The sequence below is a fragment of the Choloepus didactylus genome, chromosome 2, assembly GCF_015220235.1.
Source record: "Choloepus didactylus isolate mChoDid1 chromosome 2, mChoDid1.pri, whole genome shotgun sequence".
Lineage (NCBI taxonomy): Eukaryota > Metazoa > Chordata > Mammalia > Pilosa > Megalonychidae > Choloepus > Choloepus didactylus.
The window spans coordinates 113669820-113697643 of NC_051308.1; the positions used below are offsets into that span (position 1 = coordinate 113669820).

General features: G+C 41.4%; 2 protein-coding genes and 1 pseudogene across 2 annotated transcripts; 1 reads left to right on the top strand and 2 right to left on the bottom strand.

The window, feature by feature from the left end:
• The first annotated feature begins 934 nt into the window (after window positions 1-934).
• On the top strand, window positions 935-1182 carry LOC119517583 (annotated as a pseudogene).
• A 10163-nt stretch (window positions 1183-11345) lies between these two features.
• Window positions 11346-11606, bottom strand: LOC119517592 (late cornified envelope protein 3C-like). Its single transcript, XM_037814439.1, has one exon. It carries the CDS (start codon window positions 11604-11606, stop codon window positions 11346-11348), a length of 261 nt encoding a protein of 86 aa, XP_037670367.1.
• Window positions 11607-20213: 8607 nt separating this feature from the next.
• On the bottom strand, window positions 20214-20429 carry LOC119517598 (late cornified envelope protein 3C-like). Its single transcript, XM_037814452.1, has one exon. The coding sequence runs from the start codon at window positions 20427-20429 to the stop codon at window positions 20214-20216; it is 216 nt and encodes a 71-aa protein (XP_037670380.1).
• Between the last annotated feature and the right edge of the window lie 7395 nt (window positions 20430-27824).

Sequence of the window (27824 nt, forward strand, 5' to 3'; positions counted from 1 at the left end):
GGGCATGTGAGTTCAATGGATAAGTGAAAGTGGAATGGCTACTCCAGTAACTGGACAGTCATTGAGGTTTCCTGCTTCCCTTTTGTCATTCCTCAAAATACGTGCCTAAAAAATGCTGGAAGCCTGGTCCCAGGAGTGTGTGGTGCTGTCACCCACACCCTGTGTTGGGAAAGAGGAAGCATGCTTGGGCTGTGCATCACAAAACACAACTCAGGATAAGCGGGCTGAGGTCCTGGGCTCCTCTGTCCACATCCACAATCACCTCAGGAAGAGCCGTCTACCTCCACAGAACCAGGTGAGTGTCTGGCTCAAAGGGTAGAGCAGATGCATCCAAGAAGACTGGATGTAGGCGGAAGGAGGAGGCCAATGCCAGCAGGCAGGACTGTGGGGAGGGGACAAAGCAGTGGTGGGATGATGAGGAAGAAGAGTCCACGAGCCATGTTAGGGTTTCTGAGAAGCAGCAGACCTCAGGCTCCCTCCCTTCCTCTTCATGTGCATGTTCCCAGAGATGCTTTCATTTCCTCCTCTCTGCCTCCATTGTGCTTTATCCCCCTTTCAGGTGTCCAGATTGAGGAAAAGCCCTAGAGGGTCTCGGCAACAGCTGTGTGTTTTATACACTGAATAATGATACGGGGCGCTGTTCACGTTGGGTCTTTGTGACAGGTCCCCTCTAGGATTGTGTGCAGTGACTCTGGAGGTTCAAATAGAATCCTGGCATCCTTCTTCCCTGAGAGGAAAGAGAAGAGGAGGAAAGGGAAGTTATCAAGTTAACTCCAAATCATTTTCCAGATCTTGACTGAAGAAGCAACAGGTCGTAGGAGCAGGGCATCTAAAATGAAACCAGTGAATGAGGAAATATTGGCATGAAGCTTCTGCATTGGCATGTATTTTGTTTTGTTTTTATTTTGTCCAGGCTTACTGCCCTCCTGCCGAGATGTCCTGCCAGCAAAACCAGCAGCAGTGCCAGCCCCCTCACCCAAGTGCCCCCTAAAGAGCCCAGCACAGTGTTTGCCTCCCATCTCTTCCAGCTGTGGCCACAGCTCTGAGGGCGGCTGCTGCCTGAGCCACCACAGGCACCACAGATCCCACCGGTGCCGGCACCAGAGCTCCGAAGGCTGTGACAGTGGCAGTGGACAGTCCGGGGGCTCTGGCTGTGGTCACAGTTCTGGGGGCTGCTGTTGAGCTGGACCATGAGATTGAGCAAAAATAGAAAAAGTAAAGCTGCAAAGTGCCTAGAAGTAGTCCCAGCCTAGTGCATCTTGTTCCTGTCCCTTCTTTCCTGCTGAGATGTTCCTTGGAGAGTTCTGAGCACTTTCCCAGAGGGTTTATCATGCTGCCCCCCAGAAGCCCCGTTCTTCCCCCCTCTCCTTTGTGTCTCTGTGAAAAACTAAAGGTTTTTTTTCTTATTACCACCTTTGTCTAGCATGTCCATTTCTTTACTCACCCAGGCTGCTCAGAGCAATACTGACCAACGGCAGGTGCAAAATCCTGTCTCAGAAACAGAAATTTTGCAAGTCACAGTCCCCTCAGCTCACAGGAGGCCTTTGGGGGGCTTATGCATCAGGGTGGGCATTGAGAAGAGACCTAGGTGGGGACAAATTAATGAAAGTCCTGACCTTCCCTGTATGAAATGAGTGAGATATGATCTGAGGTTGGAATCTCCAGTGTTGGTTCACTGGGTTACCATAAGAATATGAAGAGTTGTTAGGGGTTTCCCAAATAAACTGCAGCAATGAGAAGAGCAGATAATTGGAAAATGGGCAAAGAATAACAAAATGGAAAAAAATAAAAAGATGGAGAAGGAGAATATTAAGACAGTCATAAAATGAAGAAATGAGAAAGAGAAGAGATTGCATAAAAGTGAAGAAATTGAAATTGGAGTAGTGGGGAGAGAACAGGTTGGGAAGTTCACCAAATGACACCTTCTAAAGAGCGTAGTCTTGGAGAAAGATGCAGGGTAGATTTGAGAAGCTAACAGGAGAGGAAGAAAAATGGTGATCTGTTGAGAGTGGAAACGGGGAAAGAGAAATATACCATTTGGGGGCTAGAGTAGCTAAAGAGGACATACTGCAAGGGAAACATTGTGCTGCCCCTTCATAGATACCTCTGACAAGTAATGACATTAATCCTCAAGAATTCTGGGGGTAGATTGTGTTTTTTCCTGAATGAAGCACACTACTGAAGCTGGTTCCAGGATAGTCAGTTATGGAAATTCTGTAGGAGAATTTCCTTCTTACAAAAGAAGCTCGGGGGAAAGAGGGAAATCAGAAGGATTGGGTCATTCTTATGCCCATCTTGCCCCTTGGTCTGTCCTTGATCCCCATGATAGGAGCAGTAAGAGCCTGAAACCAATAGAGATGCTTCAAGATAGTCAGTAGGGTTATGGAAAAGAGCCTGGAATTGACAAAACAGTTCACAAGAGATGGGGCAAATACAGAGATGCTTTGGGCCCCAAGGATAAAACAGTATAGGGAGAAAGCAATTCTGACTCCTTTCTGACTCCTGAGAGTGGGCACTTGGAAGCCCCAGGAGGTACAACCCACAACAGATATGGGCTTCTCCAAGGGACTTCCCTCAGCTACTCTCAGTGTCCAACCCTGGACATTGAGGACATAAGTTAGAAAAGGAAGAGATTGCTGGAGAGCTGTGCAAGCCTGGTGATGAGAACTTGATGGGCTGGTTATGTTCACATGTAGCTTTGGAGACTCTCAGAAAATGTCTGGGTGATACTTTGAAGGGAGGTTTATGAAAGTTAGGATAGGAGGTGCATTTTAAAGCATTGAAATTTGGTATTATCTCATCTTATACCTCAAAATATTGGCCTTCTTGTGGGTCTCACATGACAAGAAAGAGATGCATGCAATTTGTAAAACTGTGCCTTTTGGTTCCCCCAGAAAGGTGAGCAATTCTTAGGAAGTATGTGGAGATGCCGAAACATAGCTCACTCACAAGAGCTTTGCAAATATTGGAAAACCTGAGAGAACAAGGAAGTTTTGGGGGAAGGGTGCACAGTATGTATCACACGTAGGGTAGCAAAGATGCCCTGTGACTGTAGAATCCTGACCAACCAGGGTCAAAACACATGAGGCCTTTCCCTGACAATTCCTGACATTAAACCCCACTCAGTTTCTGGAGGCTCCCTTTGAGTGAAGAGAGACCTAATTCCTCTCCCTCCCCTGGACCTGTGCAGATTTATGTATCACATGCAGGGCAGGGCTGTGCTCTGAGAAGCAAAGAAAATGGAAAAACCCTGGGCTGTCTGGTGGGGATGAGAATTGGCATGGTACAAATGCAACCCACAGTCAGAGAGTGCTTAAGTGGAGAATCTTTATAATTTCACAGGATCAGAGACAGGGATATTAGTTGTTAAAAAAAAAAAAAAATAACCTCCAAACATTGCACTCTGGAAAACAGGAAGGAAAAGAGGAGAAGCACGAGGCTGGGGCAGGTCCTTGGTCCTGTGGCTCCTCCAAATGCTCTGTGGGCCTCACAGCCTAGGTCACGAGCAGCCCCCAGAGCCCCCATGTCAACTGAGGCCTCCAGAAAGCTCTGGTGGTGTCAAGAGGATCTGTGGGCCTATGGTGGCTCAGGCAGCAGCTGCTCCCAGAAATCAAACTGGACAGAAAGAGACTGGAGGCCAAGAACTTAAATAATACTTGCAGGTTAGGCATTTGGTGGAAAGAGTCTGACACTGCTGTTGGTTTTCCTCGAAGGAATCTCAGCTCAGTGATCAGGGAGGAAACAAAAAGGTAAATCATCCATAACTTAAAACACACACACACTCAAACATCCTCTTGCCTCTCACCATCTTTTCACAGACCTTGAGCCTATGGCTCAGAGTCCACAGTTTAGGTAACCTGAGGACAGCAGTGAGACAGAAGGGGCCTTGACAGATGTGACCCGGCTCAGGTTGATTGCTGATAAAAGCCAAAATTCTCTTACTCTCTATTTTGGTTAATAGTCAGGAAAAAAGAGATGGGACTTGGATAGTAGTGTGGTGATGGGTTATAATCCAAGTAATAGCTATTCAAACTCTCCAGACCCAGGACTTCCTCATCCCTTGGTAGATGCCCAGAGATTTTTTTTCTGATAGAAGGGAGCCAGGAAGTCCATAAATTGCCCACATTTCTGGCCCTCACTCTCAGGACTTTTGAAGATCAGTTGTTTATAATTATTATATTCATGCAGACAACATGACTAAGTGTACCTTTCAGATATATGTTGAACACAGAGGATTCAGAAATATATGAGACATGGTTCTCATCCCTGAGAGGCTTACATGACCTTTGGGTACCAGTTCCCTGCTGTCGTGAAAGGAGGGACATGTCAAGATGCTGCCACTGACATCACATTGGGTAGTGGGTGAGGTCTTTGGCCTGTAAATTGGCTTTTGGGTGTCAGGCAGGAGCCAGGTGTCAGGTAGGAACTCATGAGACACAGGAGGGTCCCTGCAAAAGTAGGAATAAAATTGCCATCTGAGGGAAAATGGATCGGAAAGGGAAGGAATCTAAGATAACGGGAATCAGAATAGTGTGCTGGCTAAGAACATGGACACTGGAGTCAGACATTCCTGGGATTCCCCTCCTCTTTTTTTTTTTTTTTTTTTCATTTTTACTAAGATTGTTCAGATACCATACAATTATCCAAAGATCCAAAGTGTACAGTCACTTGCCCCTGGGTACCCTCATATAGCTGTGCATCCATCACACTTAATTTTTGTTCAATTTTTAGAAACTTTTCATTACTCCAGACAAGAAATAAAGTGAAAGATGAAAAAAGAAAAAAAGAAAAGGAAACTCTAATCCTCCCCTATCCCTAACCAACCCCCCTCAATTGTTGACTCATAGTATTGATATAGTACATTTGTTACTGTTTATGAAAAAATGTTGAAATACTACTAACTGTAGTATATAGTTTGTAATAGGTATATAGTTCTTCCCTATATGCCCCTCTATTATTAACTTCTAATTGTATTGTCATACATTTGTTCTGGTTCATGGAAGTGATTTCTAGGATTTGTACAGTTGATCATGGACATTGCCCACCATAGGATTCAGTTTTATACATTCCCATCTTTTGACCTCCAACTTTCCTTCTGGTGACATATATGACTCTGAGTTTCCCCTTTCCACCTCATTCACACACCATTCGGCACTGTTAGTTATTCTCACATCTTGCTACCAACACCCCTGTTCATTTCCAAACATTTAAGTTTATCCTGATTGAACATTCTACTCATACTAAGCAACCACTCCCCATTCTTAAGCCTCATCCTATATCTTGGTACCTTATATTTCATGTCTATGAGTTTACATATTGTAATTAGTTCCTATCAGTGAGACCCTGCAACAATTGTCCTAATGTGTCTGGCTTATTTCTCTCAGTATATTGCCCTCGAGGTTTTGTCACCAACCCATTTTTTTTAATATGGTTTTGTTCACTCACCATACATTCCATCCCAAGTAAATAATCGATGGTTTTCTGCATGGTCACACATTTATGTGTTCACCACCTTCACCACTATCTATATAAGGGCATCTACATTTCTTCCACAAGGCAGGAGGGAGAGTCAAAGAAGGTAGAGAGGCAAAAGAAAGAGGAAAAAAAATGACAGCTAGGAAGCAGCAAAAGGAAAAATAACCTTAAATCAAAGTAGAATAAAGAATCAGACAATACCACCAATGTTAAGTGTCTAACATGCCTCCCCTATCCCCCCCTCTTATCTGCATTCACCTTGGTATATCACCGTTGTTACATTAAAGGAAGCATAGTACAATGATTCTATTAGTTACAGTCTCTAGTTTATGCTGATTGCATCCCTCCCCCAATGCCTCCCCATTTTTAACACCTTGCAAGGTTGACATTTGCTTGTTCTCCCTCGTAAAAGGACATATTTGTACATTTTATCGCAATTGTTGAATACTCTAGATTTCACCAAGTTACACAGTCCCAGTCGTTATCTTTCCTCCTTTCTTGTGGTGTCTCACATGCTCCCCACCTTCCTCTCTCAACCGTATTCATAGTTACCTTTGTTCAGTGTACTTACATTGTTGTGCTACCATCTCCCAATATTGTGTTCCAAACCATGCACTCCTGTATTCTATCACCCTGTAGTTTCCTTTAGTATTTCCTGTAGGACAGGTGTCTTGTTCACAAAGTCTCTCATTGTCTGTTTGTCAGAAAATATTTTGAGCTCTCCCTCATATTTGAAGGACAGCTTTGCTGCATATAGGATTCTTGGTTGGCAGTTTTTCTCTTTCAGTATCTTAAATATATCACACCACTTCCTTCTTGCCTCCATGGTTTCTGCTGAGAGATCCGCACATAGTCTTATTAAGCTTCCTTTGTATGTAATGGATCGCTTTTCTCTTGCTGCTTTCAGGATTCTCTCTTTGTCTTTGACATTTGATAATCTGATTATTAAGTGTCTTGGTGTAGGCCTATTCATATTTCTTCTGATTGGAGTATGCTGTGCTTCTTGGATCTGTAATTTTATGTCTTTTGTAAAAAATGGGAAATTTTCATTAATTATTTCCTCTATTATTGCTTTTGCCCCTTTTCCCTTCTCTTCTCCTTCTGGGACACCAATGATACATACATTATTGTACTTTGTTTCATCCTTGAGTTCCCGGAGATGTTGCTCATATTTTTTCATTCTTTTCTCCATCTGCTCCTTTTCGTGTAGGCTTTCAGGTGTTTTGTTCCCCAGTTCCTGAGTGTTTTCTTCTGCCTCTTGAGATCTGCTGTTGTATGTTTCCACTGTGTCTTTCATCTCTTGTGTTGTGCCTTTCATTTCCATATATTCTACTGGTTGTTGTTTTGAACTTTTGATTTCTGCCATATACATGCCCAGTGCTTCCTTTACAGCCTCTGTCTCTTTTGCAATATCTTCTCTAAACTTTTTGAATTGATTTCGCATTAGTTGTTTAAATTCCTGTATCTCAGTTGAAGTGTACGTTTGTTCCTTTGACTGGGCCATAACTTTGTTTTTCTTAGTGTAGGTTGTAATTTTCTGTTGTCTAGGCATGGTTTCCTTGGTTATCCAAATCAGGTTTTCCCAGACCGGAACAGGCTCAGGTCCCAGAGGGAAGAAATATTCAGTATCTGGTTTCCCTGTGGGTATGTCTTAGAAAATTGCTCCACCCTTTGATGCCTCAGGTCACTGTGCTTTTCTTCCCAGCAGGTGATGCCTGTTAGCCTATAATTCTTGACTGGTGTGAGGAGGTATGGCTGTGTTCCCCCAGGCTCTGGGGTCTGGTTCTGAATGGAAAGGGCCCCACCCCTTTCCTCCTAGAGAAGACAGACCCCCCAGGTGGAGGTCATTAGCATTTCAATGGTCTCTCTCTCTGCTTGTGCTGTCTCCACCCTTCCCCAAGTCACAGCCCTGGAAACTGAAAATGACTGGGGCTTTCTCCACTGAGCTGAAAAAGAAACAGATAGTCCCCTTCAGACCCAGTCCAAGGCAACCCTCCGGCTCTCCCAGGTCAGTCATCATCCAAAGCCTTTGTCTGTTTTGGGGGGATGTGTACCTGTAGTGAGCAGTTCACACTCGCTACTTAAAACTCCAGTTGGAGCTCAGCTGAGCTATATTCGCTTGCTGGGAGAGAGCTTCTCTCTCGCACCACGAGGCTTTGCAGCTTGGGCAATGGGGGAGGGGGTCTCACGACTTGGATCCGCAGGTTTTACTTACAGATTTTATGCTGTGTTCTCAGGCATTCCTCCCAATTCAGGTTGGTGTATGATGAGTGGATGGTCTCGTTTGTCCCCCTGCAGTTATTCTGGATTATTTACTAGTTGTTTCTGGTTTTTTGTAGTTGTTCCAGGGGGACTACTTAGCTTCCACTCCTCTCTATGCCGCCATCTTGCCCAAGTCCTCCCCTTCTCTTTTAAAGAGTGAAGTCAAGCTGGAGGTGCCTAAGAGAAAACAAAAATGAAAAAATGATAAAGGCAAAATGAACTAGAAATGTCAGAATCAAAAGCAGGGCCAGAGATAAGAAGTCTACATCTGCTGAAGTGACAAGACTTGCAAATCCAAGGACATTGTTCCAGTGTGTATTTGACTGGGCTTTTGATCAAAGAGTTATAAGAATGTTTCAGAGACAGGGATGTTCACTTCATGTTGGCTAAAGAGCTTTAGGGTATAGGAGGAGTTCAGATTTGAATGAGTATTAATGGGAATCAAAATGACATCATTGTAATATTTTCCAGTTGCATTTTATTTTAATTTAATAGAACAAGATAACTTATTGTGAGATATGTAAATCACTGTGATAGCTTTTAACAAGTCATTATTACTGCAATAATGATTCTGGACATTCTAGTTCCATGAAGTCTATAGGAGCAGCCATCTCCTTTTCAAAGCTTGAATATATTATGGTCATGGCCAAAATGTGAGTCTTTTCAAAACATGAATTTACACAGGGCCTCAGGAAGAGGTAGCATGAAGGGGACAGCAGCCAATACCCCACTGAGATGATTTTAAAACGTGCCCCCAAATTCTTTGGCATGCCTCTCATTGAGAGTTGAAGTTTTTGTCCCCACTGCTTGATCTAGGCAGGTTTGTGGCTTCTTTTACCAATAGAATATGGCAGAAGTGAAGATATGTGATTTTGGAGGTTATGTTGCAGTTATTGGCTTTGCTGAAGGTGGAGTCCCAGTGAGGTTCTCTGCTCACTGGGATTCTCTAGGTCCTGGTTAGGCACACTTCAAGCTAGTCTGGGATGAATTAATTCATTTTTTCAGTCATTCATCCCATAAAAAAATATTGAGAAAATCCTGAGTATTAGGTGTCATTTAAGGCACTGGAGATACACTGGGAACAAGAAAAGGTTCCTCCTCACTTGGAGCACATTTAGTGAGCACTGTTGAGGCAGAGACCATTTGCTTGCTTGCTCTGTGTTCTGGTTTGCTAATGCCTGCATTATGCAAATAGATTGGCTTTTATAAAAGAGATTTATTAGGTTACAAATTTAGAGTTCTGTGGCCATAAAAGTGACCAAACTAAGGCATCAAGAAGAGGATACGTTCACTGAAGAACGGCTGATGGTATCCAGAACACCTTTTTCAGCTGGGAAGGCATGTGACTGCCATCTGCTGATCCTTTGCTATTGGTTGTGTTTCAAAATGGCTTTCTCCAAAATGTCTCTGGGCTTGTCCCTCTTAGCTGCTTCAGCTCCTGTGCATCTAAGTGTCTTAGCTTCTCTCTCTCAGCAGCTGTGCACTCTTGCTTGTTCTCCCAAGATGTTTCTCTCTAAGAATCTGGGGCCTCTCTTAGCTTCTCCAGAGCCAACTCTGGGCTTCATCTCTTAGCTTAGCATCTCCAAACATCCTTCTGTTTGCATCTCCAACTGTCTTCAAGCATCAACTATCATTTGGCTATCTCCAAAATATCTCTCTCATCTTCTCTTGGGGCATTTTATCCTCTCTGCTCTTTGTGTGAGCTCTCGTTAAAGGACTCCAGTAATCTAATTAAGACCACCCTGAATGGGCAGGGTCCACATTCCCATAAAAATAATTCAATCAGAAGTCCACCCTAATCAATCCATTAATCAGTCTGCATTAAAGAATATGGCTTTGCTGGGGGACATAATATATGCAAACCAGCATACCCTGTATTCAGTTGGATTCTCATTCCTTGGTTTATGGTGGGTAACAGTGCAGATGGGATAAACCCATCCAGGGCAAAACTTTGAGGCATGAAAATTGTTGATTTTCTGGGGTTTAAGATGGGCATGTAGTGACCCTTGTCTCCTTCGGTAAAACCAATAACTTCAGAAGAAGATAAGTTATGAATGGGAGAAAATTAGTAGGTGTTCTGGTTATTATTGCTGCATAAAAAATCACTCTGGGACTTAGAGCTGTGAAACAACCACTGTTTTAGTTTTCTCATAATTCCATTGTTCAGGAATTTCAGAAGGGCTCAGCTGGGTGGTTCTCACTTGGGGTCTTTCATGCACTTGCAGTCAGATGTTGACCAGAGCTACAGTTACCTGAGGGCTTGACTGGGCTGAACAGCCAAGAAAGCTCACTCAAATACTGGCAGTTAACTAGAGCAGCTACACTTGGCCTCTCCAGCATGATGATCTGAAGGTAGTTAGACTTCTTGCAAGGTGCCTGTTTTCCCGCAGAGAGAGCACCCAGAGGACCAGGTAGAAACTCTATGACCTTTTGCAACATAACCTCAGAAGTCACGTATCATCACTTCTGCCATATTCTTTGGTGAAAGCAGTCACAAACCTGCCTAGATCAAGCAGTGGGGACATAGACCCCACCTCTCAATGAGAGGAGTGTCAAAGAATTGGGGGCATGTTTTAAAACCATCTCAGAGGGTGTATTGGCAACCACTTCATGCTACCTGTTCCTGCAGCCATAGTGCAAATTCTCTGTGAAAAGACTCAGATTTTCGCATGAGTTTCATTCCATAGTAACTCTCTTGAAAGAAGTTTATAGTTACCCAAAGTGTATCTCCTTGGACATCACTCATGTCCACTTTTTTTCCTTCTGAGTTTTTGCACAACTCAGAGCCTCTCATCTGCTGAACATCCCACATATTCTCTTTGGGGAAAACCCTCAATTCAGATTGCTTCAGAATCTACTATCTTTCCAGCTCACATCTCCTCCAAAGTCTATAAATTGTAATGGATTTGTCTTCTTTCCTTATTCTTTCCTTTACCTGCAAGCCATTCTTTGGCCTCACTCTCTGTTTTCAGATTTTCTATACCACCGTGCTCCTTCCAAGCCTCCTAGTTTGAGAATGCAATAGCTTTTCAAATTCTGATTGACATTTCCCCAACAGAGACAGGGCATTCCAATGTCATATCACCACTGAGCACCATATTAGATGAAATGTCAGGCCTTTTGCTGACAGTGTTCCAACCGAAACCAACACCTTCACCTTCCTCCACCCTTCCACCTTCAAAGCTCCCACAAGACTTCTCTGCATGGAGATAAACCTGACCCATTAATTTTCCAGTTTCAAGCCAGGATTCTCCTCTGGTGCAGGGCCTACTGGGCTCTCAGGGCTGAGGGAAGGGTGAGACCCACTGAACAGTCTTCAGTATAGCCAAGTAAAAGGATAAGTGAGACACAGGAGACATTTGAGAAGAGGCTTTATTTTTGTACCCATTCAGACACAGGTGATAATAAACATTATCAGGCCTGCAGGGCCCCTGGAAAATACATGGGCAGAGCCTTCTGGAGAGAGCCAAATCCTTCCCCAAACTTTCAATCCAGATGAAAAGGAGATAAAGGTATCTGAGAAAGAATGCATCAAGATGGGGCTTCTCCTTGGAACTTTGGATCCTTGCTTCCTCTAAAATTGCTTCTTTCTGCATCAGGAGTCCTGGTCAGCAGCAGCCCCCAGAGCTGTGGCCACAGCCAGAGCCCCCGGACTGTCCACTGCCACTGTCACAGGCCTCGGAGCTCTGGCGCCAGCACCGGTGTGATCTGCAGCTCCTGTGGTGGCTCAGGCAGCAGCCGCCCTCGGAGCTGTGGCCACAGCCGGAAGAGACGGGAGGCAAACACTGTGCTGGGCTCTTTGGGGGACACTTGGGTGAGGGGCACTTGGGAGGGTGCTGGCACTGCTGCTGTTTCTGCTGACAGGACATCTTGGCAGGAGTTGAGCAGCCCTGGATAAAACAAAAGCAACTTGTGAGTTCAGAACCTGCAGTCCAATGTCTCCTGTCTCATTGTTCCTAGGCGCCTTGCTTCTATGATCAGCTACTTCCTGAACCAAAAGCTGCAGGTGGGAAAGGGAGACGGAGCTGGAGTTAGTTTGATCATGCACAATGCCTACCACTTTTCTCTCCACCCAGGAAAGAATGCTGCCAATCTAATCGGGTATTCAAGTTTTCTATCTTAAAGGACACACCCATCTGGGGAGAGCATTTCCATAGGATATCACAGGAAATGTTTGCATATGTGAGATCATGAACAGAAGGAGGATTGGAAGGAACCCCGAGCTCCTGTGGCCCTTGCAGGTCACTGAGTCCCTGTTTCCTCACCCTCACTTCCCCCACTGCTGTCTTCTGTGGCCCTGTTTGTGCTGTTTCCTTTCCAGACCCTCTGCTTCCCTTCCCTCTGCTATGACCTTAGTGGTCCTTTCCTGACACTGATGGACACTCACCAGATGCAGAGGAGGCAGGAGAAGGCTGTTCCTCAGGAGGCTGTGGATGAGGAGCCCAGGGCAGGAGCCCTTTTATCCTGTGCTGGGTTGGTGATGCACAGCCCGAGTATGCTGCTGCTTTCCCAGCCAGGGGCAGGGTGCCAGCCTGGCACATGCCCAGGACCACCCATTCATCATCTTCCTGTGTACTCACCAAGCTGTCTGACCAAGGGGAACTGGGAAGTTCTGATGACAGTCCATCTTCACCTCACTCAGGCTGACCAGGCTCCCACCATTCCACCTTCCTCGTGTCATTCATTCAGCTCACATTCCTCAATGCTGGTCTGTCCTGTGGGCTTTCCTAGGAATTAGACATATTTGGATGCACGTGGCAATGTTCTTTCCTTGAGTAGCTCACAGTCTGTCAGGAGAGATAGAGGGAAAGTTTATATGTATATATATATATATATACTTATATATACACACATATATATTTGTAAATATAAAGTTAAATCCCAACTGACAAGTGCGGTAACTACTGTATACCATGTTCAGGCTTGCAGTGATCATTTTTGCTGTTAGCCTTCCTTCACCCTGCACATAACCCAAACCTCACAGACAATCCACATGTCATCAGTTACTGTCCTTTTGATCTCCTGGGAATGAGACGAGTGGGTAAAAGATGGAGGAAGAGACCTGAGGCTCTGTATGGCTGAGAGGGTTCCCTAAGAAAATCTCATGGCCAGTAGTCCAGGCATGGGTTTCATGGACAAGAAGGAGTAAGCTGAGTTGAGTCTTGATGAGTAGAAATACTTAACTGACCTGACAATGTCTGGAGGCTGTGCATGGCCTATTTAGGGGTGCTGAAGACTTTTCTCCTTTGAATTTGCCATTTATTATGCTATGTTTGCTATGTTTCCAAAGAAAAATAACAGTCAGGATCACAGCCAAACTTTAATAGTCTCTTTTAAATTAAATTTTTTTCTAATAATTTTTTATACTCATTTATATGCTCTGACATGGGAAAATATTCAAGACTTTTTTTTTTAAACTATTTAGGGCATGTTATAAAACAATACACACATCAACAAAAGAGTGAATAAACAAAATGTAGTACATTTACACAACAGAATATTATTCAGCTATACCAAAGAATAAAGTTCTGAGACATATTGCAACATTGAAGAACCTTGAAAACATTGTTCTCAGTGAAATATGCGAGATACCAAAGGACAAATATATGAAGTCACTTTATAAGATACGTCTAGAAATAGCAAATCTGCAGAGACAGAAAGTCCATTAGAGTTTACTGGGGATGGCAGGACGGGTAAGGTGGGATGTATGCTTGGTGGATATGGAGTATGTACAAATAAAATTAATAGTAAATGAAACAACACACATGGTTATGGAAATGACAGTTCAAAAGAAACAGTTTTACAGTAATTGTCTTGATCTTCTGCGAACATTAAAGCCTATGGAACCACTACCTGCTAGAGAATAAATTTGTTTCATAAGAGGCTTAAGTTCCTTGTTTTGTTTTGTTTTGTTTTGTTTTTCACTCCACTTTTCCTCTCATCCTCTATGAAACACAATTCCATGGGTTCTTTAGGGATTGCTCTAGGTCATCTTTTGGCTATTAGGAATAATGCTGCTATGACCATTCTTGTAGACGCTTTTCCTGTGGACATATATTTTCAGTTCTCTTGAGTATATACCTAGAAATGGAATTTAGCTCATATGGAAAATCAACTTTTAAGTTTCTGAGGAACTGCCAGACATTTTCAAATTGACTACATCTTTTTACATTCCCACCAGCAGTGTATATATTCCATATTCAGCCAATGTTTGTTATTATCTGTCTTCTTAATTATATCTGTCCTAGTGGGTATGAAGTGGTAACACACAGTAGTTCTGATTTTTGTTTCCCAAATGACTAATGATGTTGAGCATCTTTTCAAATGCTTTTCAAATGGTTATATGTCTTTAGTATATCTTCTTTGGAGAAATGTGTATTTATACTTGGCCTATTTTTAAACTGAGATGTCATTTTTGGTTGAGCTATATGATTTCTTTACATTTTCTAGATACCAGTTACATGATTTGAAAATATTTTGTTCCAATTTATGGATTGTGTTTACACTTTCTTGACAGTGTCTTTGAATCACAGATGATTTAATATTTGCTAAAATCCAGTTTATCTTATTTTTTTCTTTTGTTGCTTGTGCTTTAATACTAAGAAACCATTGCCAAAACCAAGGTCACAAAGATTGGTGGCTATATTTTCTTGTAAGGGTTTTATAGCTGTAGCTCTTATATTTAGGTCCTTGAGCCATTTTGAGTTAATATTTGTGTATGGTTTAAGTCAGGATTCCACTTCATTCTTTTGCATGTGAATATCCCATTGACCTAGCACGATTTGTTGAAAAGATGGTTCCTTCTCCATTGAATGGTTTTGGCACTCTTTTAAACTCAGTTGACTATAAATGTAAAGGTTTAATTCTGGACTCTCAATTCTTTTCTATTGATCTATCTGTCTATGCTTATGTTAATCCCATATTGTCTTCATTGCTGTAGCTTTGTAGTAAGTTTTGAAATTAAGAACTGTGAGTTTTCCACTTTGTTCTTCTTTACCCAGATTATTTTGGCTTTTTAGGGTTCCTGGTTAGCTTGTCAGTCTCTGCAAAATAGGAGGCTGCTATTTTGAAGGGGAGTGCTTTAATCTGTAGATGAACTGTGGAGTATTACCATCTTAACAATATTAAGTCTTCCAGTCCATGAAGATGGGATATCTTTCTATTTATTTGGTATTTGATTTCTTTCAATGATGTTCTCTAGTTTTTGTTGTACAAGACATTTGCTTCCTTTGTTAAATTTATGATTAATTCTTTTATTTTATTTGATGCTTTTGTAAATGGAACTGTTACCTTAATTGCATTTTTGGATTGTTTATTGCTAGTGTCTATAAATACATTTGACTTTTGTTTATTATTTTGAATCAATATTCAACCTTGCTGAGCTCATTTATTAATTTAAATAGATTTCTTGTAGATTCATTAGCATTTTCTATATATGAAATCATATCATCTGCAAATAGAGATAGTTTTACTTGCTGTGCCAGTTTGAATGTATTATGTCCCCCCAAACCCCATTATCTTTGATGCAATCTTGTGTGGGCAGATGTATTAATGTTGATTAGATTGTAATTCTTTGAGTGTTCCCATGGAGATGCGACCCACTCAACTGTAGGTGATAGCTCTGATTAGATAATTTCCATGGAGGTGTGGCCCTGCCCATTCAGTGTGGGCCTTGATTAGTTTACTAGAGCACTATATAAGCTTAGACAGAAGGGGTAAGCTTGCTACAGGCAAGAGGGACCCTTTGAAGAATGCAGAGGAGCTGAGACAGGAGCTTCAGCTTACAGAGACATTTTGGAGATGGCCTCTGAAAGCAGACTTTTGCTCAGGAGAAGCTAAGAGAGGACAAATACCCCAAGATCAACTAAGAGTGACATTTTTGAGGAGCTGCAGCCCAGAGAGGAATAACCTGGGAGAAAGCCATTTCGAAACCAGAACTCTGGAGCAGATGCCAGCCATGTGCCTTCCCAGCTAACAGAGGTTTTCCGGACACCATTGGCCATCCTCCAGTGAAGGTACCCGATTGTTGATGCTTTATCTTAGACAATTTTTGGCCTTAAGACTGTAACTTTGTGACTAAATAAAACCCTTTATAAAAGCCAATCCATTTCTGGTGTTTTGCGAAAAGGCAGTGTTAGCACACTGGAATACTTGCCAATCTGGATGACATTGTATTCTTATCCTTGCCTAATTTTTCTGGCTAGATATTCCAATACAATGTTGAATAGTAGAAGTTAGTAGAGGTATCGTTCCCTTATTCTTGAACTTAGGGAGAAATCATTGATTAAGTATGATGCTAACTGTGGGTTTTAGTGGGTGGCCTTAATGAGATTGTGGAAGTTGCTTTCCATTCCTATTTTGTTAAGTGTTTTTATCATGTAAGAGTCTTGATTTTGTCAAAAGATTTTCTGTATCTATTAAGATGTTTGCCTGTTTTTTGTACTTTTCATATGTTAAGTCAACCTTGCATTCCTGGAATAAATCCTACTTGGTCAGGATGTATAATCTTTTTTACATATTGCTAGATCAAGTTTGTTCTTATTTTGTTGAGGGTTTTTGCATTAATATTCATAAGGGATATTGGTCTGTAGTTTTAATTTGTGCTAGATTTGTCTGGTTTTGGTATTAGAGTAATACTGACCTTGTAGAATGAGTTGGGAAATGTTCCCTCCTCTGATACATTTTGGAAGATTTTGAGAAAGACTGGTGTCAATTCTTCTTTAAATTATTATTAGAATTCACCAGTGAAGCCATCTGGGCTTGGGTGTTTCATGGTGGGGAGGTTTTTGATCACTAATTCAATCTCTTTACTTGCCATAGGTCTATCAAATATTTTATTTCTTCTTGAATCAATTTTGGTAGTTTGTGCCTTTCCAGAAATGTGTCCATTTCTTCTCAGTGTATAACCTGTCAGTATATGATTGTTCATACAATTCCCTTACAGTCTTTTCTTTCTGAAATGTCTGTAGTGATGTTCCCTCTTTCATTCCTGATTTTAGTAATTTGAGTCTTCTCTCTTTGTTTCTTGGTCATTCCAACTAAAGTTTGGTCAATTTTGTTTATCTTTTCAAAGAACGTACCTTAGAAATCTCAGATTTTCTCTGTTGATTTTCCATTCTCTTCAGTCTAATTTTTATTCTTTTCTTCCCTCTACTTGACTTAAGTTTAGTTTGCTCTTCTTTGTAAAGGGTCTGAAGATGGAAGTATAAGTTATAGATAGGATTTTTCCTTCTTTTTAATTTAGGTATTTACAGCTCCATATTTCTCTGTGAGCACTGCTTTTGCTGTATCACCCACATTTGTTAGGCTGTGTTTTCCTTTTCATTCATCTCAAAGTATTGTCTAATTTTCCTTATGATTTCATCTTTGACTAACTGGTTGTTTAAGAGTGTGTTGTTTAATTCCCACATATTTAGGAATTTTCCAGTTTTCCTTCTGTTCTTGATCTCTGGTTTCATTTCACTGTGATCAAGAAGATAATTTGAATGATTTCAGTATTTTAAAATTTATTGACACTGCTTTTATTGCCAAACCTATGGTCTATCCCTGCATAATGTTCCATGTGTACTTGAGAAAAATGTATTCTGCTATTGGGATTGCAATGTTCTATAGATGTCTCTTAGGTTTTGTTGGGTTACAATGTTGTTCAACTCTTTCTATAAAATACCCTTGTTGATCTGTCTGATTGTTCTATCCATTGTTGTAAGTGGAGTAATACAGTCTTCAACTATGATTATTGAATTGTTTGTTTCTTCCTTCAATTCTGTCAGGTTTTGCTCCATGCAATTTGGGAACTCTATTGTTAGTTGTAGACATGTGCTTAATTATTATATCTTCTTGCTGGATTTTCTCTTTATCATTATAAAATATCCTTCATTGTTTCTAGATCTATTAGAAAGGAAACTCCCTCTGTCTGAATAGTTTCTGTATCTTTTTTGTTCTCTATTTCATTCCAAGGACCTAGAGTTGCATCTGTACAAAGTAGTTACTCATAAAATGCCCTTTGATTTCAGCTTAAGGACTCAGTATTCCTTGTAGGGTGGTTTTTCTAGGAATCAATTTCTCAGGTTTTATTTATCTGTAAATGTCTTAATTTTTACTTCATATTTGAAGGATAGTTTTGTCAAATACAGAATTCTTGGTTGGCAGTGCTTTTGTTTCAGGACTTTTGACTGTATCATCCTGCTGCCTTCTGGTGTACATGGTAAGTCACTTCTCTCTTGTTGCTTTTGAGATTCTCTCTTTGTCTCTGTCTTTTGATAGTTTGATTATGAGGTGTTTAAGTGTGTATGTATTTGCCTATATCCTATTTGGATTATTTTGAGCTTCTGGGAATTGTTGATCGATATTTTTCATCAAATTTGGGAATTTTGCAAAAATTCTCTAATCAAATATTCTTTCTGTCCCTTTATTTGTATCCTCTCTTTCTGGGACTCACATTATGTGTATGTTGATGTACTTGTGTCCCATAGGTATCTGAGGCTCTTTCATTAATTTTGTTTGATTTTTCTTTTTCTCAGATTGGATAATCTCAATTAACTTATATTCTAATTCACTGGTTCTTCCTTTTGTCATCTCAAGCCCCCTCTAGCAACTTTTAAAATTTCAGTTATTGTACTTTTCAAGTCCAGAATTTCTATTTGGTCCTTTTACCTAATATCTATCTCCATATTGATATTGCCTATTTTGTAAAACACCATTCTCATGCTTTCTTTTAGTTCTTGGGACATAATTTCTTTTAGTTCTTTAAATACATTTAAAAGAGCCAATGTAGAATCTTTGCCGACTAAGTCCAGTATCTGGGTTTCTTCTGGGACATTTCTATTAACTACTTCATTCCCTGCGTATGGTCATACTTTCCTGTTTCTTTGCATGTCTGAAATTTTGTTGTTGGAACCTGTGCATTTTATGAAAATATAATATGGCAATCCCAGAAACAGATTCCCCACACTCTCTCCAGGGTGTTTTTGTTTTTTTTGTTGCTGTTTATAGTTGTTGTTCTTGCTCTTTGCTTGCTTAGTGACTTTCCTGAACTAATTCTGTGAAGTTTCTGTATCTTTCTTTTTCTCTATTTTATTTCAAGAGCCTATAGCGGTGTCTGAACAAATTAGTTGCTCAAATACTTTTCAAAATCAATGAATTCTTGATTGTTAGGTCCTGGGCTTGGTTGGGGTGGTTTCCTGATGAGAATTGGGGCACTCGCCACCCATTGAGCTCTCAACTGTTGGGCTCCACTATTAAGGGCAGCATCACAGGTACATAACTTCTGGTTTTGTTGATAGTCTTGGTGTCCAGGCCCAAAGTTTATTGGTTAGTTCAACTTACATTTCTTCTCCCTCCTGAGTGAACTCACTGATGGCAGGAATTGTTGGACACGGTGCACTGAGAACTTGCTAGACACTTCTGAGCTACCAAGCCTCATCCTATTGTTTTGGCAGATGATGGGCTTTTATTCTACAATGGTTGTGCTCTGTTTCTCTGGTAGCTGCTGTGTAGTTAGGAACGTGGCCTCTGAATCCCAATCACTCTCCCCCTGTGGTACTTGGTTTCTGCAAGCAGGCCCGCATGAGGCAGTCCATGTGGGTCTGTGGGTTTCGTGGCTCTGGGTTCATTTTCCCTCATGGGAGGCTGATCAAGGTCTCACATACACGCCAGCAGCTCTGACCTCGCAGGCAAGCCTGTCCTCCATGAACAATTCCTAAGGTCTGTTTTTACCATGACTCAATATTGTGTCCCATGTTAGAATCCTACTCAAGAACATTCCAGCTTTTGACTGACAAGTAGCACACAGGGATGAATCCAAACATGGCAGCCATGGTTCCTTCCTCAGGCAATTGTGTTGCGTTGGCGAGTGGGATCAGATCTTGTAAGAATATGTCTCACAGCAAACTTCTTTAGTGTTGTTGTTGATTATTTAAATTAATCACAAAGATTTTAGAAAGTCTGTGTCTTTGGACGTCAAAGTGTAAATAAATTACTTCCTCCCACTTCTCATCTGACAACATAAATGCCAACATGAAAAGGCCTGAGAGACACCTATATTTTCTGATCCAGATCTAGAATTTTGTACCCTTTCGAGGGCAGTGTTGGGCCAGGCCAGACCAGAGGGGACACACGTTCAGCCACATGGAAGGGGAAAAGTGAAATGACAAGTGATCACACTTGTCAATGAGGAGAAGCTTTATTTCTCACAGCTTCAGACATAGGCACTGACACTTATCATCAGGTGCAGGGGTGAGGGAAATAGGAAGGTCCTGAATATCAGACAGGAAGAGACTGTGCTCAGAACCCTGCAAGGGAACAACCCCACAGCTCAGCCTGTGGAAGCTAGAATAGGGCATCTGGGGAAGGAGACATCAGGTGGGAGTGATCCTTGGAGCTTTGGGTCTTTGTTTCCTTTACAATGACTTCTCTCTATAGCACTTCCCAGCTCAGCAGCAGCCCCCAGAGCTGTGGCCACAGCCAGAGCCCCCGGACTATCCACTGCCACTGTCACAGCTTTCAGAGCTCTGGCGATGGCACCGGTGGGATCTGTGGTGCCTGTGGTGGCTCAGGCAGCAGCTGCCCTCGGAGCTGTGGCCACAGCCAGAAGAGACGGGAGGCAAACACTGTGCTGGACTATTTGGGGGGCACTTGGGTGAGGGGCACTTGGGAGGGGGCTGGCACTGCTGCTGGTTCTGCTGGCAGGACATCTCGGCAGGAGTTGAGCAGCCCTGGAGAAGACAAAAGCAACTTGTGAATTCAGAACCTGCAGTCCAATGTCTCCTCCCTTGTTGGTTCTGTTCAACACTTGCCCTGTATAATCAAGCTGCTCTCTAAGCCAAGATCTGTAAGAAAGAAATGAAAACATGGAAGGAACACACGCATTTGTATGAATCACCCTCAAGGATGTCGGATGGATCCATGTGCATCCCTGAAAATGTGCTGAAAACAAGAAGGAAACGATCCTGAGGTCTGAGGACTTTTTCAGGCATAGCCCTGACATGTGCCACAGAGGCTCCTTCCTCACCATCACCTCCCCCCACTGCTGCCCATTATGGGTTGCTTCTGCTGTTTGAGTTTTAGGCCTCAGTCTATCTTCTCAGAACACTCCTAGCTGAGATTCTGCCCCGCTCTAGAACCTTACCAGATGAAGAGGAAGCAGGAGAAAGTTGTTCCTCAGGAGGCTGTGAATGAGGAGCATGGGTCAGGAGCCCTTTTATCCTGTGCTAGGTTTGTGATGCACATATTGAGTATGTTTGAGCTTTCACAACCCAGGGGGAGGGTGACTGCACTGAACACTCACAGATACCTGTCCCCTGTATCTTCCTGGGCACATGCCTAAAGGTCTAATAAGGTGAAATCCATATGTCCCTGTGACTTCCAAATCATTTCCTACTCAAGCAGGCCCTCACCTGCTGTTGCATCTTTATTCTCTCATTCCTCTTCCATTACTTGACACAGGCTCCGTCCTTTGTATTTTATTCAACAGTGGTAATATACAGATGAATGTGGCACATTTCTTCCCTTGAGTAGCTCACAGCCTAATTGGACATTCTCAGACAAATAAATACATTTGACCTGAAGAGATATGTTTACAAAGACCTCAAGCCAGGATATGAGGATTAATTTCCCATTGTACTGCAAGTCTCCAGAGGGTGAAGCCAGCCTCCAGATGTCCTCTGGGGGTGGTGGCTGGACAAAGTCATTGGCCTGTGGGAACGTGACATTTAGGGAAAGAGATGGAGGTTTGGGGCCAGTTCCTGTCTAACATAGAAAAGTTCTAAGAGAACTTCATGGACCCCAGGTTGTAGCATGGAGACCAGAGGAGTTAAAGAGGAGAAGGGATTGACAGTTGTAGAGGTGACAAGACTCACAACTGATATTTTTTTAAAAAAGAAGAACACTGTGTCTGCATCTATTTGACTGTGGGATGTGTGCTATTGATTCTAAGATGGTAAGAGTTGATAGAGGAAGTAGTTCATGTGCTTGAAAGAGTTGCACAAAGGAATGATGACAATGATTTGATTTAAATGGTTGATAACCATGAGGTTGATGATAATGGAGGTGGTATGTAGGCCTCATTTGATAGCATTTACCTCTTAATGGCTAAGGTTTATGTAAATGGAATATTGTTTTCCCATTGGATTTATTTGTGGTAAAATATGGATATATTTCTCCTTGAATTCTATCTCTAATATGATAATGAAATGTAATATATTTTATTTACTGAAAATTTAATTAGATTGCCATTGGGATGTTAATAGTCACATATTTAAGTTTCATTAAATGAATTTCAATACAATCTCATTGCAGCAAATATTTCTGATTTTCTGTAAGCCTGGAGGACTGGCTACCTATTTTTAAATATTAAATTAATAGTAAAGCCTGTAGTTTCATTTTTTTACTCCAATCTACAATTTACTTATCTTGAATCAGTGATTCCAAATGTTCCTTCAAGATACATGAGGGAGCGTGAATGATCTTGGAGTGTAAAAAATGGGGTTTCTGGTGGTGGGAAAGCTGGGCCAGCCTTCCATGTCCTTTCTGTCTTCAAATAAGATCCAATTTCCCCTCTGGGTGTGTTTTCAGTTTCAGCCTAACTGCTGCACTGGGAGCAGCCATTAACTCACTCCGACGATATTCCTATAAAGAGTGTAAAGGGCGTTTTTTTCATGCCAAACAGACTGAAGAGGAAGCAGGAGTGTAGGAAAACACTGCTTTGCCAGGCCTAAAGCATGGCAGACAGGGGTGGGGGACAACCTGAGTGAAAGGGTGCTCTTAGGGAAGTCTAGGATCCTGCCAGTTCTATGTTGGCCCCTGATTCGTGACCCTCACTGGTGACATGGCTCCACGGCTCTTCTCAAGACCAAGATTTGATCTCAAGCCCCTCTCCTTCCTAATTGCCATCACCAGTCCTATGTCGTGGGTTCTATTCTCACTTAAGTCATTCATTCCCTCAGTCCTTCATTTGAGAAGCCCAGGCTGAGTGTCAGCTAAGTGCATTCAAGACTAACTTTGTTCAAGACTGGCTGCAGAAGTGAATAATTATTTTTCCACATAGTGTTGTTTTCTCAGAGGCCATTTTTTAATCCCAATGATAGATGATTTTGAGTTGCTGTGGAGCTAGGCTTTGGGTACCACCATCTTCCACAGTCAGTCTGTTTGAAAACATGTCAGAACCTGTTAGCAGGAGTGTTCTCCATTCCTCATGAATTGACAGTGGGCTCGTAGCTGGTTTCTTCCCACCTCAATTCCTAAGTCCCTTAGATTAGATTTCTCCATATCCTCATGCTCCCATTCTTTGTTTGCCTGAGATGGAGTGCCTTAATCTCATTCCTTCCCCCACCTCGTGCCCATCCTTTCCCTATCAGAACAGAGTCCACGGTGACCCTGGGATGGCAGAAGAAACTTGGACCCGAGGCCCAGTCATCCTCCCAGAGATGAGGGCAACTCCAAATGGTCTGTGCTGTGAGATTTTCTTAGTAGCCCTGACATCCTGAGGACCAGGGATAACACAGTGAAGTAAGATTATCTGGCTGGCCCCAAATGAAAATTTCATGTGTTTCATAGTAGCATACATGTCCGCACTGGAACAGGAAAGTTTAGTCCCAGGGTGAGCATGTGACCAAGGTGTATTAGTAACAAATGAGTAAACAAATAAGCAAATGAGGATTGACCTTTCTCCTTTGCAACATATGACATAATATCACATGACATGACATGACATATTTAAAGCATGTGAGTCATTCTTGGGGAGGATGAGATGAGCAAGCCTGAAAATGACACCCTGTGTTCCAAACCTGAAGTATTTGTTCTTGGAGTTTGTGTCATTTAGCTGTCTTATTATTGGATTTCAGGTGCACAGATTTGGTTTAACAATAATCCTAGGTTCATAAAATGTGGTCTTCATCAGTCCATGCAAAGCCCCCTGTACTCATGTATCTATTATTTAAATAACAAACACAAAAATCCACCACCCAAGTGAAAACAAGAACTTTGATAATTACGTATCTATGTAGTTCTCTCTCATCCCATGTCCCTGCCTGAGCTGTGATCCTGAATCTCATATTCATTATTCTTTGCTTCTCTCTTTGTATATTTTTATCGCATTTATATGTATTCCTAAAAAATATTATCTTTTATTTTTTGTCTATATTTTAAATCAGATTTCTTGAGGCATAATTTACATATAGTAAAAATTACCCATTTAAATACACAATTTTATGACCTTTGACTAATGCACACAGTCGTATAAGCACCACCGCAATCACAATATAGAACAGTTCCATCACCCCAAAACATTCCCTCTTGCTCCCATGTGGTCATCACCTCCAACAATACCAGCCCTTTGCAACCACTGATCTGTTTTCTGTCCTTAAAAATTTTCCTTTTCCAGAATGTCTTATAACTGGAATTAGATAATATGTAGCTTTTAAAGTCTGGCTTCTATCACATAGAATAATGCATTTGAGATTAAGTCATGTTGTCTCATATACCAGTAGTTCATTCTTTTGTATTGCTGAGAGTATTCCATTGTACAGATATACTATAGTTTGTTTATCCATTCAACAGTTGAAATAACATTTAGGTTTTTTCCAATATGGGATAATTGTGAATAAAGACATTATAAACATTTACTTACAGGTTTTCCTGTGAACATAAATTTCATTTCTCTTCACTAAATACCCAGAAGCAGGACTTCTGGGGCAAGCATTAAGCGTATGCCTAACTTGTTAAGAAACTGCCAAACTGTTTTCCAAAGCAGATGTACCATCTTGCATTCCCACCAGCAATGATTGAGAGTTGTAGCTACTCTGCATCCTTTATAGTTCTTGGTATTTTCAGTTATTTTTTATTTTGGCTTTTCTAATCAGTGTGTAGTAAAATCTCATTTTGGTTTTAATTTGCTTTTCCCAAATGACTAATGATTTTGAGTGTCCTTTCTCATGCATATTTGTCATTCATATATCTGCTTGATATACTTTGAAATTCTATTCACATCCTTTGCCCATTTTTAAAAATCACGTTGTCGTCTCTATACTTTTTATTGATTTTTAAGCATTCTTTATATACTCTGGACATAAGCTCTCTATCAGGCATATGTTTTGCAAATATTCTCTCCAAGTCTGTGAATTTTCTTTGCATTTTTTTTACAATGTCTTTTTGAAGGGAAGAGATTTTTTATTTTGATGAAGTCAAATTTATCAAGGTTTTCTTTTTAAATTATTCCTTTTTCTCATATCTAAATTTTTTTTGCCCAATTCAGAGTTACAAAAATTTTCTCGTGTTTTATTCTAGAAGTTTTGTGTTTTACATTTTGACCTTCTAACCATATTGAATTATTTTTATGTGTGGTATGAGGTATGAGTCTTTTTCTATCTGTGGATGTCCAATTATTCCAGGACCATTTGTTTAAATGACTATACTTTCTCCATTCAACTGCTTTTATACCTTTGTCTAAAATAAATTAATCATATACTCTGGGTCTATTTTTGGACTCTATATTCTCTTCCATAGATATATCCCTGCCTTGTTCCAGATCTTAGGAGAAAAACATTCAGTCTCTCACCATTAAGTGTGATATTAGCTGTAAGATTTTTTTTTGTAGTTGCCTTTTATCAGGTTGAGGATGTTCCCTTCTATTCCCTGTTTGCTGAGAGTTTTTATCATGGATGGATGTTGTATTTTGTCAAATGCTTTTTCTGAATCTAACAGTTTTTATTTCCTTTAATTTGATGTGAATGCAGTAATGTCTCAACTACACTCCTTAGGATTGCCAGCCTATCTAGAGGTTAAAAAAGGCACAATTTTACAAACTATGAGCTGCTCTAAATATGTAATCTAAATATCAGCTCATATCTTTAGCCCATGAGTACAAGAGATAATAATAAATATATTTACCCAAATCACAGTAACTAGAAATGACCAACAGCCCAAATGGTCACAAAATATCTCCAAGTAAGTTCTGGGATTTTCCAAAGGGTGTGACACATGTCAGGGAAGCCAGACAGCTCTTCTTACCTTCCAGTCCACCAGTTTTTCCTCTCCTGCTCCAATTCACATCCTCAATATCTATCCTGCTCAGAGGAGAGAAGGAGCCTCTTCTCCCCACTGTGACAGTGCCACTGGGAGAGGGCAATTTCTGTGCCAGAGGCTCAGTTTCAGGAATTCTTAAAGCAACAGTTCATGTGGATCAGAATGAAACAAAGTTGTGTCCAGGTAACGGAGGTGAGAATGAATTTCTCCCCTATCACTCTTTGGCAATCAAGCTCTCAGCATTTCTGCTTCTGAGAAGTGTGTCTTGTGAAGTGCTGTTGGGCTCTGGCTGTAATCCTTTACCTGAAATCTCACCAGTTCTCCCAGGAAATGAGTTTGTCAGTTCTAGACCTTTATCATTCTAACCTTAGGGTATAAGCCCAACCAGCAAGCAAGATGAGCAGCCTAAGCCATCTCATTGTCTTCCATGTTGCCTTCTTCCTTCAACTCTCTTTAAAAGAGGGAAAATTCTTCCACTCACTCAGCAAGTAACCAGATTCAGCACTGCTTTGTGAAAAAATACACAACTAGATACAGCAACTTTAAAAACAATAATGTCGACTTTTGGAAAATTTTATGAAGGAGAAGCAGAAATTCCTAACAGTCATTTTAGATACCAACAGCCCCCAAAATGTCACACTTTTGGCCCCTTCTCTTTCTCTCCTTCCCTCTCCCTCTTTCTCTTGTTTTTCTTGTCCACAGCCAGGCCCTGACTTCACTGTCTCCTAGCCCTTGTGTCTCCTGCCGTGCTACGTCAAATATCTCTTTCCTGCATTATGTTGACATATCAGGTAGATTCTTGATACAGTCCCTTTTAAGGATGATAAAACATGGCCCAGTTCAATTTAATTCAATTTAGAACTTTAGTCTCAAAACTTTCTTTTCCCCCAGTGTTGAGCAGGCTTCTTCCAAAGGAAAGGATATAGATATTTCTCTTCTTCTTCAAGTCCCCCTCATCCCTCTTCTACGTCTTTCTGATATCTTAAGTCCATGCAAGAAGGGAAAGAGAATGAAGAAAACATCCTTAGTAGACTTATTAGGCTTCTGGGGACCTCAGCATGATTGATGCCAAATGAGGGCTTTCTAATAAGGTAGAGGTGTGAGTCCTTCAGACCTGAAAGGGATATCTTCACAGCAGAGTTCTCTGACATATGAGATATACGTTTCATTCCTTCAGACATCCCCTTAAGCTCCCACCCACCCCTGATGATGCAGTCCACAGCCTCTTCCTGTTGATGTTCCCTCACCCAGTGGGCATCCCTCATGGGAGGACTCTGGCAGGATAGCTCAAGTTTAACCTCTAATTTGACCTTTGTTATATGAAACATCCAACTGTTTCCTAATATGTTAGTGGGAAAATCACAGCATTATTCTGCTAACCCAATCATCCTCTGCTCTGACAATTTTTCATTGAATTACTAGACTTATACTTTCATATTATGGCAATAATAGCAGTGCTTGTTCTACAGTACCAGAGTTTGATCCACAATTCTCAATATATATACAGGAGAGGTCTGGATTCTAGCTGGCTCCTGCAGACAGAGAAGGACATGGAAGCCCTCTTCTGCTAGAACAGGATGGGGCAATGCTGAGTACTCATCATCACTTTTGAACAGTGAGTTTAGATCACTGGCCCCTGGCTCTTAGCTGATCTTTCAGCCTGCCCCAGATGGGGAGAAGGGCACAACTGTTTCAACCCTGCCCCCAAAGGCACAAAAGCAGCAGAGACTAAAAGAAGCAGTCTTCCAGGAGCTGTCAAAAACACTTTTTGGCATCTTTCCTGACCCTGTCCCCAATTCTCTTTAGAACTTTTCTGCACCCTCTTCATGGGACCCTAGCTCTGTTTTGGCTGGAAAATACTGACTTGGGAAAGTCCTTGCCAGAGTGACCCTCCTCCCAGACTTTGGCCAGGAAAAAACAGCAAGAGACAATGGAGGAAAGTAAGAAAAAAATTACAGAAGCAAAACAAAAACAAATAGAGCAGATCAAGATTCCCAGGGAAGGAACAAAGGAAAGGAAGCTTTCCCCTGGGTTTTAAACAGTTGCACAAAAATATAATTTTTAAAATC

What these genes read in the sequence shown, in the direction of transcription:
- LOC119517592 (XM_037814439.1), bottom strand. Translation starts at nt 11,606, where the DNA reads ATGTCCTGTCAGCAGAAACAGCAGCAGTGCCAGCACCCTCCCAAGTGC.
- LOC119517598 (XM_037814452.1), bottom strand. Translation starts at nt 20,429, where the DNA reads ATGTCCTGCCAGCAGAACCAGCAGCAGTGCCAGCCCCCTCCCAAGTGC.